Genomic DNA, 14698 nt, shown 5'->3' on the forward strand with positions numbered 1-14698 from the left:
AAGTGCGAGGCAGGGGGGGAGTTGGCACGTGATTGTTGCCCGGGCGCTGAGGTTGGGTGAGGAGTGAGTACTTCGAATGCGTTTTTTTGGGGGATTTACGGAGTTTTTCTGAATAAGCTGCCTTATTGGTTTGGTACTTTTGGGAGACGGGATGCTGACGTAGACGCTGAGTAGCTGCATCAAGACGTCGATGCGAGAACCGCAGTATGCCGGGGGTTGGACGGAGCTGGGGAAGCAGAAGAGGCTGGTAATTGTTTTGGAGTATGGTGGGGGTAGATATGGGGTTGGAGGAGACAATGTGACAGTGTTATGAAATGAGATTGGGAAAAGTTGACCATGATACTTCCATGTCAATGTTTTGCCAGACTCGAAGGACATGAAATTGGGAGACCAGCTTGAGTGTCTTATTAGACGAGGGAAACGAGACCAACAGGCAGAGAAAGGTGATAGATGCTATAAGTGACTGACCGGGAGAAGGTCCCGCACGACCAACATCCGGAGTTGGCTGCTAGCATTTCCGCATCGCTGGTTTGCAAAGTCCGCCTCTTCGGTCAACGCCAACGTCGAATTTGCGTTACCTATATCAAAACATTATCGGTACAGCACGACCTAGTAACAGCAGAAATGGCACTTAATCCACAATAAATACACTCTCACTTACTCGCAGTTTGTAATGGCAACATTAGTCTGACGGGTTTGCAAGAGGTGGATCGGCCATGCGCTCAGCTTCGGCTTGAATCCTTGGTCTCGACATGGAGGCTTTGATCATCGCGGCATATTCTCGTTGCTTCCGGCATTCCTCTTTCCACTTCAGCTGGTCATCCGCATAGATCTCTGCCCCCTTTGGATTGAGAAGTATTTTTCGTAAACCCTCGGCAAAATCCTCTCTGTCCACCTTCGTCCATAGATCGTCTTCCGATATGAATTGTGGGTTCTTCACAACGACCTCGACTTCAGTCAAGGGCAAGTTCGAGACCTTCTGGAGACCTTCACAACAAGTCGTAGTGTAAAGAAGGTTGTTGCTTTTGATGAAATCGTACCGCGTAGCGTCTAGCTTGTGGTCAATACGCAAACGCAGCCGTCTTAATCCAGTGACGGATTTGACAAGTGCCATGTTGAGAGCTTGGTTCCACTCTTTACCATCAGAAGTGTCCCACTCCATCTGTAAGCGAAGACTCTTGATTGAGCGCTTCTGGTTGATATTCCGGGTCACTATGAAGCGTTTGAACGTCGTGGGGTCGGCAAATGAGAAAGTATTCGTCGTCCACAGTATTTTGTTGGCTTCAACGTAAATCTGTCGACATGATCGAAGAACACTAAGCCGCATCTTCTCATGACCGCAACAGTACCATTCCTTATAGATCGTGTTTGGTTCAATAGGCTCATAGTCGAGGTCTACCTCGCAAGCGAAGTGTGGCCGAATCGAAAGGAATCCATAGGAAGTTGTCCAATTTCTATCTTCCTGATTCTCTGGGCAGTCTTCCTCGCAGACCAAGTTTCTCCAGACGCTTCCATATGTCGTTCCAAGCGTACTAGACCACCTTGAACTCGCATAGAATGAATCGCTGGTCGCGAAGTCCACTGTGTGATCGTAGAGGTATCGGAGATGGATAAGACGGTCGCCAAGCACGTCACTCCATATCTTGTTGCGGATCTCGAGGGGCAATCGCAGCAGCGGGGAGGTCAGTGCATTTCCTTTGATACTACAATAGCTTGTTAGTGGGCTCAGTGCTTGTGATGTGGCTGGATTTCATACATCGCCTTGGTAGCTGCGTCCTTGGGAGCAGAGAAGGCAACCCGCTTCCTACTTTGGAAGGCCTTCTCTTCCGGGCTCTTTCGCTTGGTCATGATTCAGCCTGATAGACGATCGGTCTTGGCCGAATGATATGGAACAGACGCTCCAAGCAATCGGCGTTGCGAAACCCGTTGTGGGTAGTTGGAAGAGTAGGTCGTAGGTAGGCAATAAGAACGCGTAAGAAGAGCGCGAGTACCATGTCAGAGCGCCAAGACCAAGACTTGGCAGCTTCGCTTTCACCTTCCATCTTAAAGCCCCTGCACGGGGTTACAGCTCGGCAGGTGCTGCGGTACTCGGCAGCGGAAGAACGTATAACCGATAGGGCTAGGCTATGAAGAACATTGACGCCCATAAGAAAGCATGAAGTTGGCCATGCTCCAATTTATAAACACAAAGTTTCTCAAAGAACATTCCTAGATAGAACCAAGAAGGGCAATCAACTCATTCCCGACAGGAGGCCACTGCCAACCTTGACAAATCCCCTGAGTAGTCTTCGATAGTCTTTTCATTTCTTTTCCCACTGCGTTCTATTCCCGTAAATAAACACAAAAAGTCACACGTTTCTCCTAACTACTCTTGAAATACAATTTGCCGTCCAACTAAGTTTCGAAAATAGCGACGTCGTAATGAACCTCCGTAAAGCCCGAATTGCTGCCGTGGATCTCCCTCACGGCTTGCCCCAACCTGAAACACCGTAGTCAGACCTTCGAGAGCATACATGCATGCAGAAACCCGCGCCTCATTCCTAAAGATCCATCACATCGTCTCGAAAGCGTGCTGGCAGAGGAGCCTGCTGACGTCTTTGTCTCGTCGCTGTCGAGGCAGGCACACCTCTCCCTGCTCGGCCCCTCCCCCGAACTCGCTGTCGCTCTTCTCCCCGTGATATAGCTCTCCCACGCCCGCGCCGAGTAGATACTCCTCCTTCTATAGGCACAATTCCCCCCTCTCCGTCTGCCTCGGAGTAAGTCTCTGCTCGCTGCTCTTCCTCTTGCTCCTCTACCTCGCGAGCGGTGACCGCTGGCTGACATGGCTGACGTGCTCTCGGGGTAGCTCGTTGATTAGCTCGCTGACGGCGTTGCCGAGGGGGATGTGAATCCGCTTCGGCGTGTTCAATACCAGAGGGATCTTGTCGAGTAGAGTCTTCCTCAGCTTGCTGACGGCGATTTCCCTTCTTGTTCGTTGAGCCAGCAGATTGGCTGTTGGACTTGGAAACAGCAGGATCCGATATGCGAAGAATCTCTTGGTCTGTATTATCACCGCTAGCCTTAGGCTCATTGGATTGAGAAAGAGATGTCTCCTGTCCACGAAAAGCGCCCCACTCCTCGAACAAGGACTGAAGTCGGAGTTTTTGTTTGTCACTCTGGTTTGACATTACCGCATCCTTGACCTTTGTAGTAATCTGGGGATGGGGTTCCCGAGAAGCAGACCGCTTGCCTGGAGTTGTGTCACGAATATCTGCAGCCATATTCAAATTGGTTATCTTTCCCCTCTCGTGCAGGAGAGCGAAAATAGTGCTTCCGTCCCCCTCATTCATTGCTGCTGATATCAACCACTCTTCTCGCATCCGAATATTTGGATCATGCGCAAGCATGAGCGAAATGAACGCCGCGCCCCTACTGGCTTTGACAGCCGATTGCATCATGGAATCTGTGATTCGTGCGCCAGGATTCTGTTGGAGAATGATGTGGAGAGCATCAGGTCCTCGGTCATAATTGCTGGCTGCGGCTTCCACAATCTCCTCAGTCAGCAGGATAGGCTTGCCCTGCTGGAGGAGAAGATCCAATATGTCTACTGCATGCCAATCGGCGACTGCTACCTTGATCACTTCTCCTGACACATCGAAGGCGGGATCATTCTCTAAAAGAAGTGCGACTTTCTCATCCGGCATTAGAGAAGACCGAACCGCTGCCATGAGAAGACCTTCAGTAAGGGCAAAACTCTCACATCTCTCAAGCACGGACTTGACAACATGCGGCAATCGACGAGGTATCGCGGCAGCTAGGGCTTCCAATGGGAAAATCAAACGTCCGAAACGGTCCTCGAGGACTTTGAGGGAAGATCCATAGTGGAAACTACCGGCGACAGTGATCATTACGTCGTCCTCAACGTGATCAATATTTCGCCAGCTCAACAGAAGTCGCATCACCTCCCCATCTTCATCGTTATGCTTTGTTGCTGCTAGCAGCATTCCATCGGAGCTCCCAGCATCATCTATACGTTGAATAATGAAGGCCACGGAGTCAGCTGAGCCATTTTCCAGGGCACACAAGAGATGACGACGAGTGAATGGTGGCAAGTCGATTCTTGCCACTTCAAGTTGGCGAAATATCCGAGACGAATTCCTGATCAGGCATATAGAGTCAATCAAACTCTCATCTACCTCGATCTCGGGACGCTCAAAAAGTAAAGAAATGGCTTCATCGTCACGGTCCAATGTCTTTCTCAGGGCAGAGAGAAGTGCAGGCGTGATATTGACCCTCCCCCCACGACCAAGCAATATCTTTATCATCCTTCCTCTCGAGAAGGGGTTTTCACCGCAAGCGTGCCATAACCATTCCTTGTTCAGTACTGATCGGTCGCACCTGTCTAGAACGAAGGATAAAACTTCCGGGTCGCCCCGTTCAGCTATCCCACTGACTGCATCCATCGCTGTTTCAGGGATCCTGGTCTCTGGTAAAACTAACTCCAGACACCCGTAGAAAAGTGATGTGCTTTGATATGCCCTTTCTAAAATACGGAGTCTTACTACGATGCTCATGAGTGATAGGTTGTCTTTGAGGAGCTGTCTAAGCATAAACACGTCTCCGCGTTGTACTGCCCATTGAAATGCGGTCATGTCTTGCCCCGTGGCGTATAACTTTGGATCTGCTCCACTTTCCAGGAGAAATTGCACTGCAGCTTGGTGTCCCTCAGCAACAGCTGCAAGTAGTGCGTAGCCATATAGACCTCCAGGTACATTCTTATCACCTTCCTTCATTGCCAATTCTTGTGTTAAGAGGCCATATTGAGATAAAACATGTATTGGTTGTGCATCGAGCCCTTGTCTTCTTGGCACCCAGCGGTAGTTCATCCCCCCAACAATGGAACGATCGTCCCTCTTCATGGAAACCAAATCGAAAAGGTATCTCCAGCGCTCGAAACATCCTTGAATATTACCAGATATACATGCTCGTAGATGATCCTGCCCTAGGCCATTTTTCTCTGCGTGTGCTGAATGTATAAACAGGAAATCGACCATGTATTCAACGAACGGATAATCTTCGAAGAGAGTTGGCATCGAACGTTGGACGGCAAATTCCGTGTTCAATCTGGAATCAATTATTGGCATCACCACAAGCTCCCTGCTGTTGAGATAGTTCAAACAGATCGCTTTCATAAACTCGTGTCCCTGGGCGGTGTGATTGTGTCGTCTATCCTGAATCAAGATGTCAAAGCCACGGGCCTGGAGATAATCCTTTACGGACTCATGAATGAATTGAACGACACTCTTTGGTCTCAACAACCTTTGTAGAGGATGCCAGTTCCAAGGCCGGTATAACGGATCGTCTGGCGGTAAAGTCTTGACCTCAATTAGCCCCCTCGATCGTTCGCGGAGTCTTTTCTCCATCTGTTCATCACCATCGACGTATTCGCTCGACTGGGACCAATCCGCATACGATGTGAAGGTGCCGCAACCAAACGCTAAGGCGTATCGAAGCTCCGTCAGAGAAAGAGGTCTCTGCGAAAAGAAGACGCATTGCAGGAGTGACAGCAATTCCGCCTGGTCATCAGGCTCTATGTTTTGCAGTTGGTGTCGATAGAAGTCACCTAGATCCGAGGGTATTCTTCGAATCACCTTCTGAAGGTCGGCCAGTGTCGCACCAGCGGCGGCTTTATGTAAGAGGTCTTCAACCACCAACACAACCCATAAGAAGATTCCAGAAGCTCTATCCATGATTTGCCTAGCAGATGCCGTCAGATAGTCCGATCTGCCGCCTCGATCCTTGGCGAACACCATGTTTTGACCTATATATTCTGCAATGTCGTTCTGGTTCTGGGTTTCTACTCTAGCGTGAAAACAAATTCGGATCCTCAACTGAGGCCAGTAGCGACTGGACAAACAGATATTGAACTTAGTGCCTTCCTTTACCGCAGAATTCGCAAGATGTTCGAAGTATTGAATGACTGCCCTTGCACCGGCTAGGTCGCATTCGTCGAGCGCGTCAACGAAGAGAATAAGATTGCGGTTTCCAAGGATTGGCGCCGTCACGACGGACTTCAGGAGAGCCTTTAACTCCCCAAGGTGCCATTCCCAGCCAGAACGTAACACTCTGGTTTTCTCGGAGTAGTTTCTGACCACTAGAGTACGAAACGCAGACATTTGTGGACATAAGGTATGCAGCAGGGTACGAAAGAGCCCAACCGAGGACTTTTCGTCCTCACTACCACGAGCATTGAAGAAGAACCCCGCGATTATTGATGAGGGATCAGTCATTTCTCTCTTCATATGGGAATAAGTCTTCTTCATCAATGTCGATTTGCCTGATCCTGGGTTTCCTTTGAGCCAAAAGAAACCGTGATGCTCGTCTAGTCTTTCACGTTGGGCCCAGCTCTGGAAGTCGGCGCTCTCTAGTAGCCAATTACCAGTGTCTTCCGCCGCTGGCTCAATGTTGCTCTCGCGAGCGTGCATATGTGTAAACGATAGTGACCTAAGACAAGCTTCCTCTTCCGGATTCAATGCATTGGGCGATTCTGCCAGGCATAAATGTCAGTCATCGGTTTCTTTAAAGGCTGGACAACAGGTTGAATATGCAGCTAGTAAGAAGAGTAGGGTGCAACTAGTTCAAAGACAAAGATATGGGGTATAGTGCCATTGATATAACGCACAGACTGTGGGGCTCATACCTTGATCGTGGAATCTCGATGTCAGGAGTGTGGTGGCCTTTGACCTGATCTCGCGCAATTTGAATAGGACACGCTGGTAGTCGATATCTCCAACAGAGAATTTGACAAGATTACTGTGAGTGCGGTCAAATGGCTCATGGAACGAGTCAGAGTCCCACGGACGTGGGTATGTTGCCGAAAAGCGATCCACGAGAAGTTTCCGTGGGCCTGCCATCTTCCAAAATCCGTCGACCTTTTGAAATTAGTCGGAAAAATGATATACATTTTCCAAAGACTTACTTCCAAGGCCGTCGGCGAGCTCTGGGTCTCAAAGAAGGAGAAGATGGGACTGTCTCTGAAGGGAAAGGCAAGTGGAAAATTGACGTTCTGTTCGAGCAAAAAATCCGAGCTCTTGCCGATAGACTCCAGGAGATACCGATTGGGTCTATCGCCGACAACGGCGCGTAGCGAGTCTATATCCATACCTCGATTGGGTACGCCGAAGAACAGCATTCCGACAATCGACCGGATTTGTTCTTTTTCTGAATCTGTTCCGCGACTCAACTTGATGATGGCCTGGGAATGCGACGGTCAGTAAGGCGGGTTTGCGGGCCAAGCAAAATACTTGCAAGGTATTACCTGTTTTGTAATTAGGCCACCTAGGCTCTGGGCAATTATAATAAGTGGTTTCGAGATTGTCTTTCAAAATCAGTAAAGCGGTAATTTTGGTGGTGTCTTACTTACATTTGACTGACGACACAAAATGCTGAAATGACCGGCCAGGTTATCTGCTATTATTGACACGTTCTGATTGGAACAGCTATCTCGAAGTTCCGATTTGTAGCCGTAAAGGAGGACTCGCATGTTAGGAAGATCGCTTGGTAGGGAGTCGCGCAACCACATGTATGAGCCGCCTTTCTCTTTGAAAGTACCGAAGGCATTGGTTCCTAAACCACAGACGACGATGCAGTCTGTGGAGTCTGCCGTTGTCCCTACTGTGTTAAGTGGAGTCAAGCCGCAAAAGTGGGTATCGAAGATCAGGGCCTCAGTGCTCCCAGATTGCGAGTCGTTATCTGTGCCTGAAAGCTTTATGGGCCATTGATTTTCGTCGTTAAGGCGGAGGAGTGACTCCGGCGTCTCGGAAAAAGTCAGGGTGGCTACCTGTCTATTTGACTGGTAGCAGTCTTCCGCCAAAGAGGTGATCTGCAATCCCGATTTCTCTGACGACGTGTCAAGTGAGCGCTCCAAGAGACCAGCAACATCTTCGATGCTGCAGGCAGGTGGAAGACCGGAGACTCTATACACTGAGAATGAAAGCGCTTCTGGTCTGTTCTAGAAGAGAAGTCAGCAGACGAACGCAACACAAACATGTTTTATCGACTCACTACTCCTCGCGGTTCACGAAAAAGCCCGCCATTCAAGATGTTGTTCATCCTGTTCCAATTCCGACCAATTACACTACACCACCTTCAGCCACAAAAACAAAGAGATTGTTCAGCTCGATAGTCTGCCTGACGGAACTCCCGTAACAAAAATAGTAGTCGACATTTCATCCTACCGCGCAGGACTGAATCTGTTGCCGGAATCCGACAGACACGCTGTATGCCTGTACAGTCTCGTCGTGGATACATATTGAGTCGAAGGAAGGATCAGCAGGCAGCCTCGAAAGGCCCCACGGCCGGCATGCGACAATGATATCATCCCGCGTGTTTTGCGTATGGGAGCTTTGCCAACTTTTGTACCGTTGGAACCAAGTTGCCAATTCATCCAACTCGCCACAAATTTGGACTTACTCATATACGACGCAGACGGTTGCAGAACCTTCTAGGCGCAATTACCATGGCGCTTTACGAAGGCACGTAGCGAATGCAAGTTTAATCGACCCTCACTTGCGTCCAGGCCTGCAATGAGTACGGTGATGGCTGCAGTGTAGGACGCTATGTTTACAACAAGCTAGTGTGTGGGCCGGCTAAACAAATCGACTGTGTGTGTGGGGGAAGGTGAAGGTCCTGATGGAACGTATGAATAAGGACCCATTCATGCTTTCTCCAATTAATGCACGTGACAGGAGGTTTCCCCTCAAAGTGGAAAACCACGGTCATATGTTACTGTTAAGAGGCTGTAACAGTGCTGGTGTGCACAGTCTGTCGATAACGACAATGGTGCACCCGAGTAGGGGGATAGCCCCAGTGAGGGCCACTCCGTTAGCACGGGGCTACGCCCAACCGGAGCCATCCTTTGGCCCTGATTATGAAGACTTGTTTATAATTTGAAGGGCTGGTGGTAGGCCAATGATACATCTCGAGATCGCTTCCTTAGTCTCCTGACATCGGTCGCCAGAGATGATGCGTCTGGTGACCCTTTTAGCCCCAAACCACTTTTCTCGAAACATGAGGCGTATCGACTTTTGAGACTACACAGCGATGATTTTCTTCAAAGAAAAAATAATCTGTAGATCCATTGATTTGTTCTATACATACTCTCATCGGCCGCAGACCCTTCTGGGCCTCATCTTCTTGGTGCGCTTTCTCTCACGGGAGTGTTCTCGTGGGAGAGGTCTTCTCCCTGGGGAAACGTTTCTGTTGAAATGATGTCCAGAGAGATCAGTGCTCAGTCGCGAGAGGGGCTCCTATAAACCCTCTGGTTCTTGGAGAGGTGGGCTCCGGGAAACAAAGGCCTAGGAGGTTTCCCGCTCCTGGGCATAATGTCTTGAGGCCCACCTCTGAAAGGATCCTAGCTCTTGAGGGAAGTATATGGTTGGAAAGTAAGACTTCTCGACTGTACCAGACCACATGGAACACCCTCTGGTCTCTGAATGTGAAGCGTTCATATATACGTAGGCTTGTGGGAGGCCTTCACTTCCGGCCTCTTTCGCTTCGGCATGATGCAGCCGGATGGATCATCGACCTTGGCCTGGGGATATGGGAATATGCTCAAGGCAAATGGCGTTGAGAAACCCGTTTAGTTTAGTCGGAAGACTAGATCGTAATTAGGCAATGAGTAAATGGGGCCAGCTATTTGTCGAGCATCTTGCAAGGCCGAGAAAAACTCTTCAAGAGTGTGAGTAGGCCTAAGCGTGAGAGATGAAGTGCATTTGCAGGTAGTCAAACATTCAGATAAGAACAGCAACTCATGCTTGAAAAGGTGATCTACACAAGATGCATGCCGCCGTGGTCGCAAGAGCTGACCGGGGATCTGGGTATAGTACAAACGCCAACCCATGCTTTCGTATTTCGTAGACTCATGAGCTCTGACATGGTACCGCCTCAGAGTCATGACCTCACAGACAGGCGAAGGTGTCATGCGTAGCGCTAAACGGAAGATCGTAAGGATCTGGGCTCCGTAAATGTCGGGATCCTCCTTTTTCAAGGCTCAAGTCCTCTCGCGAATTATAATCGACAACTTGCAAGGCCCCGATATCAATATTCTCAGTTGTAACACTAGGTGTCCTCTGATCATCACTCATGCCCCTTGTTTGTAATGCCCATCCCATATGTCCACTGGAACTTGCCGCATCTGGGGCGGTGTTGCATAGCGGCTTCGTGGAATCAACGTCGTCCATTTCGAAATCTGTACCCTCTGGAACGACGGCCGCCTCCCTCGCTTTTCCTACTCTTCCATGTTGCGCCTTGAACGTTGCTGTGTGTAGTACTTTATGAAGCAGAGGCTTGTTGACACGCTGACGTTGGCCATGTACTCTGGTATGAGAATGCGATACTGCAATGATGTTGTTAGAAGCGCAACACATCAAGGGTCAAGCGTACCGACCTTTCTGCTTCGACTTTGCAGCTTCAATTCTGTTGCCGTAATCCCAGATCCACAAGATCATTGCTGGCCAATTTCGACGACATCCGATAATTTGAAACGACTGAACGCGTTTTCCGAAAGCAAAGATGTCAATGACACCGCCGCGACTCGGTCTGAGGCGAAGGCTACCGAGAAACGAGTCCTAGATGGATGATCAGCAGTCGAGCTTACTGCGCGGTGGAATTGGGGATGTACGTGGAAGTCGATCCACCAATTATTGGGTCCCCCCTTGTCGTACAAAGGATGGCATGTGCTCATAGGCTTCTTGCGATAGAATCGTGGATCGATTCTTGGCCATAATCCCAGCAATCTCAGCACGCCGTCTGACCAGTTCCGGTCCTCTGTGATTAACTCCTTGATGATGCTTATGTGACCACGAGGATCGCATTCGAGCTCCTCGTCATCGTCTTCGTCGCGTAAGAGGGCCCTCAATTTGCGCGTGTCAAGCGGTGGAAGCATGGTGGGTTGTTAATTGAGCAGATCAAGCAGATCAAGTATGATTGAGTGGGAGATGTTGTTGTCGCGGAATTATTCCGCGCTAGCGTGATGACCCGGCAACCAGGAACACTAAATGCCTGTGAGGGCAACCCTTTTGAGTGTCACGTTCACACACATATTTCAACAACACCGGGTCAAAAACTCACAGAAGGTCCTCTAGCTCTGCTTCTCGAAAGGTTTGAGCGAGAATATATTAATCGAAGTCGGCCTTGAAGCTATTCCACATCGTGTTTTCAGGCCGTAAAGTCGAAGCGTCGGAGGCGAATCTTGTTTATTCTCCATACATCTCATTGATAAGGTATTCTTCTACAGTCTTATTCGAAGTGCTCACTACGGTGATATCCTGCAGTGGAGTATTATCTTATCTTCTGCCCAGATCGCTGGCAAGTCTTCCGAAATTTAAAAAGATCTCTTAGCTCACTTCCTATTTGATGTGCCAAGCTATCTTAGCCCTTTTGAGCGTTGTCAACAGGGTGAACACTTACGCTCGTAAAACACCTCCTTGTTCCTTGTGCATGAACAGAGTTCATCCTTTTTTTACCGAATATATACATAAATCAACACGCGCTATCGGTCACAACGTTATTTCATCTTTCTTCAATCATCACCATGTCGCATCTAGGCCAGAGACAGTTCGAAGTCCTTGCAGGTGCTAAGTCCCCCTTCCTTCCGCGTGAGGATCCTAGTAAGAAGAATCTCCCGAAAGGTATTAAGAATGGTGCTAAGAAGGGCTCTGAGAAGAAAAAGAAGGTGTGTACATTTCGAGGCGATTGCTTTCTGATCGGTGTTGCGATTTCATTTGTGTGACATGCTTCGTAAACAAGAGGAATTTCTAGCACATAAATCGCTCCTGGACTTAAACCTTTAACTTGCATCCCTCTTCAAGATGAGGCATGCTAACTTTGAATACTCCAACAAGGGTCCGTCTGGCTCGACCTGGAACGAGTTGCATCTCAAATGGTTACATGTTCTCTGCGAATCTGGTTACGACCTGAAGGACATTTTTTCCCGAGAAAGCGAGCTTTCGCAATCTGGCAAGATCGCTACAAGCCTTCGAGAAAGTCTCGACGGAGAGTGGGGTTGGATTTGCGCAAATGATCACGAGTTATCAAACTCGATCTTTGCCCGTCTTCAAGCCTTAGTACTCCGAAGGGAAGAAGCCGACGCCTTCAACACGCATTCCAACACGCAGTCAAGTACTCAGCACTTTACGCCACCCTCCGCGAAAAGCCAGTCAGTAACTCCTCAGCAACACCCCCGGGGCACACAGGACTTTCTACGAGAACGTGGTTCACCAAGCCTCTTCCCGCCACACAAATGGGGTTTAGATCCCCAGCTACACATGCCTCAGTCCCAGAGTCGGAAGCGACAACGAGATGAAATAATGAGCCCTCGGCGAGAACGCGATGGGCCCATGATTCCCCCGAGACAACTCGAAAGCGCACCAACTTCTCACAATATGGGAGGGTCACCAGCTCCCCGACAACAGACAACAAGTCATCAGCAACAAATTTCACCAACAACAAGTCGCCACTTGCCCCCTCTCAGTAGCCCGTTGACTCATCGGCCACAAGATCCAAAAACACCTAGTCATGAGATACAGAGTCAAACGACACCAGGTCGCCACATGCCCCCTCTCAGTAGCCCGATAATTTATCGGCCACAAGATCCAAAAACACCTAGTCATGAGATACAGAGTCAAACGACACCAGGTCGCCACATGCCCCCTCTCAGTAGCCCGTTAACTCATCGGCAACAAGATCCAAAAACACCCAGTCGTGAGATACAGAGTCAAACGACGCCTAGTCTTTACAAGACCCCTCTGAAGCAGTCGTCAATTACTTGGCAACAAGATCCAAATACACCCTGCCGTAAGGTAGAGATTCAAACGACACGTGGTGGTCAAAAGGACCCTCCAAAAAACTGGTCTGAAACTCAAGGTCTCGGCGCATCTTCCACTATAGCGTCGCAACATCGAGGATCGCAGTCTGCGACCTATGATGAAGAAGGGGATGGCGATGAAGAGAAGGATGATGAACAGGATAGGGAAGAAGAGGGAAATGATGAAGAGGGAAATGATGAAGAGGAAAATGATGAAGAGGAAAATGATGAAGAGGATGAAGAGGATGAAGAGGATGAAGAAGATGACTTGGAGGAAGGAGAAGATGCTGGCGGAGCCTCGGAAGCGGCTTCATATGACAAGTCAGAGAAAGATGTTGAGGCTGCCGGACTGACCTTTCTGTCTCTTGTACACGACGCTATCAACAAAACCAAGAAAGGCGTGGAAGCCAAAAGAGTAGCGGAGCAGAACTTGAAGGTGACGGTGATGTCAGTTGCCTGGACGACCTTCTCAGACATCAACATTGCTGAATGAAGATACGTAGGGATCCGCGTCCGCATCGCATAAAGATTGATGGAATAGATATGTCGACACACCCTGACTTAGTTTTAGAACTTGTGTTTGGCAAAAAGAAGCAAAGAAAAAAAATCGGAGTGGTCTTAGAGGTGTGTACTATTCTAGAATTCCCAAGACTCTTCATAAACACGGTTGCTAACACTATGCTCAGTTCAAAAAGAGGGATCACAAATTGAACGACGAAGAGATATTGGCACAAGAGGTCTCGGAGTTGCTCGGCACGGTCCTGGAAAAAAAGGCAGCAAGGAAACAGAAATCATACAAGGTGGGTTCCCTACCCTGTTCTGGTGAAGTTGACTCAACAATTGCTGTAGTCATATCTTATCTCCTGGCACGGCCTGAAGGGCTATATCAGCCGTTTCTACGCAACCAGAGAGTACCTGAACCAGCTTCAAGAAAACTCACGAGGTCTTCAAGACCTAGATCCCCCTCAAGTAAGACGTTCAGAAGAATTCGATCTCACCAAGTCCGAAGAACGAATCAACTTTGCAATTGGATGTGCACGCATAGCGGTAGAGGAGCTGCTGAAGTTTGAACGCAATCAGACGTCTGGTTTATTGGAGCGCGTCCGCGCGTAGCGAAGGGCAGTTTACCACTTTTAAACTCTTTGCGTCTTTCTTCTCTACCATCGCCAACAGCAGAGCTACGTCCACCGCAGCAAGCGCGAGTACCATGGCAAACACATCATGCGATCAAAGACGGCGCCTCCTAGCAATGGGCTCAGCAGTGACGCGGCCATCATCACCCATCCGATCCATCTGATCGCCTGCCCGATTTTCTGTTGTCCAAATGTGTCCATCAGAATTGGTTGGCTGACAGTTGGGGTTTGACTGTCGTGGGGTTTGCAGCCGGGCTGCCCTAAACTCAATTCTGGGGTTTAGGAGTGAAAATAGGTCTAGGAGTCAAAAGCACTGTCGGTTGAGCTATATTCGCGCCTTCCATTAAGAAAGACGCCTTGGCAAAAGGGGGGCGCCGCCATCATTGGCCGGATATCACCCAAAGAAATCAAAATAACACATGGGGCTCCCTTGATTACATGTTATCCCATTACCACCTTTTCTCCAGCCTCGGAGTGCCCGTAATCGACCGGATCAATGTGCATATAAATCCGTCAGTTGAACATGAGATCCATTATACAAAAACAGCGCCTCCAAACTAGACGAGGCAGTGAATTCGTACGAGGTCACGTCATACACGTTCGGTGCGTCGCCCCTGACCCTGGCCCCGAATCTGTATTTGTTGCCGTCCATGGGACTGGACTTATTCTTGTGGTCCGTCCAAAATGACTCATCTGCTCGAACATATAAGCTTCGTGTATG

At 49.1% G+C, this 14698-nt stretch overlaps 4 protein-coding genes across 4 annotated transcripts; 1 reads left to right on the plus strand and 3 right to left on the minus strand.

Moving 5' to 3' along the window:
* Positions 1-682: 682 nt before the first annotated feature.
* Positions 683-1848, minus strand: HO173_000682 (uncharacterized protein; the record flags this gene model as incomplete). The annotated part of the gene is made up of 2 exons (XM_037302631.1): positions 683-1703; positions 1757-1848. The coding sequence occupies 2 exons, from the start codon at positions 1846-1848 to the stop codon at positions 683-685; spliced, it is 1113 nt and encodes a 370-aa protein (XP_037170138.1).
* Positions 1849-2540: 692 nt separating this feature from the next.
* Positions 2541-8091, minus strand: HO173_000683 (uncharacterized protein; the record flags this gene model as incomplete). Its single annotated transcript, XM_037302632.1, has 6 exons — positions 2541-6526; positions 6680-6911; positions 6959-7234; positions 7298-7357; positions 7403-7990; positions 8044-8091. 6 exons carry the CDS (start codon positions 8089-8091, stop codon positions 2541-2543), a joined length of 5190 nt encoding a protein of 1729 aa, XP_037170139.1.
* Positions 8092-9938: 1847 nt separating this feature from the next.
* HO173_000684 (uncharacterized protein) lies at positions 9939-10924 on the minus strand (the record flags this gene model as incomplete). Its single annotated transcript, XM_037302633.1, has 3 exons — positions 9939-10375; positions 10427-10607; positions 10661-10924. 3 exons carry the CDS (start codon positions 10922-10924, stop codon positions 9939-9941), a joined length of 882 nt encoding a protein of 293 aa, XP_037170140.1.
* Positions 10925-11572: 648 nt separating this feature from the next.
* HO173_000685 (uncharacterized protein) lies at positions 11573-13957 on the plus strand (the record flags this gene model as incomplete). The annotated part of the gene is made up of 5 exons (XM_037302634.1): positions 11573-11713; positions 11883-13291; positions 13348-13468; positions 13531-13644; positions 13694-13957. 5 exons carry the CDS (start codon positions 11573-11575, stop codon positions 13955-13957), a joined length of 2049 nt encoding a protein of 682 aa, XP_037170141.1.
* Positions 13958-14698: the final 741 nt, after the last annotated feature.

The sequence above is a fragment of the Letharia columbiana genome, assembly GCF_014066305.1.
Source record: "Letharia columbiana isolate WasteWater2 chromosome Unknown Sc0000001_s0, whole genome shotgun sequence".
Classification (NCBI taxonomy): Eukaryota; Fungi; Ascomycota; class Lecanoromycetes; order Lecanorales; family Parmeliaceae; genus Letharia; species Letharia columbiana.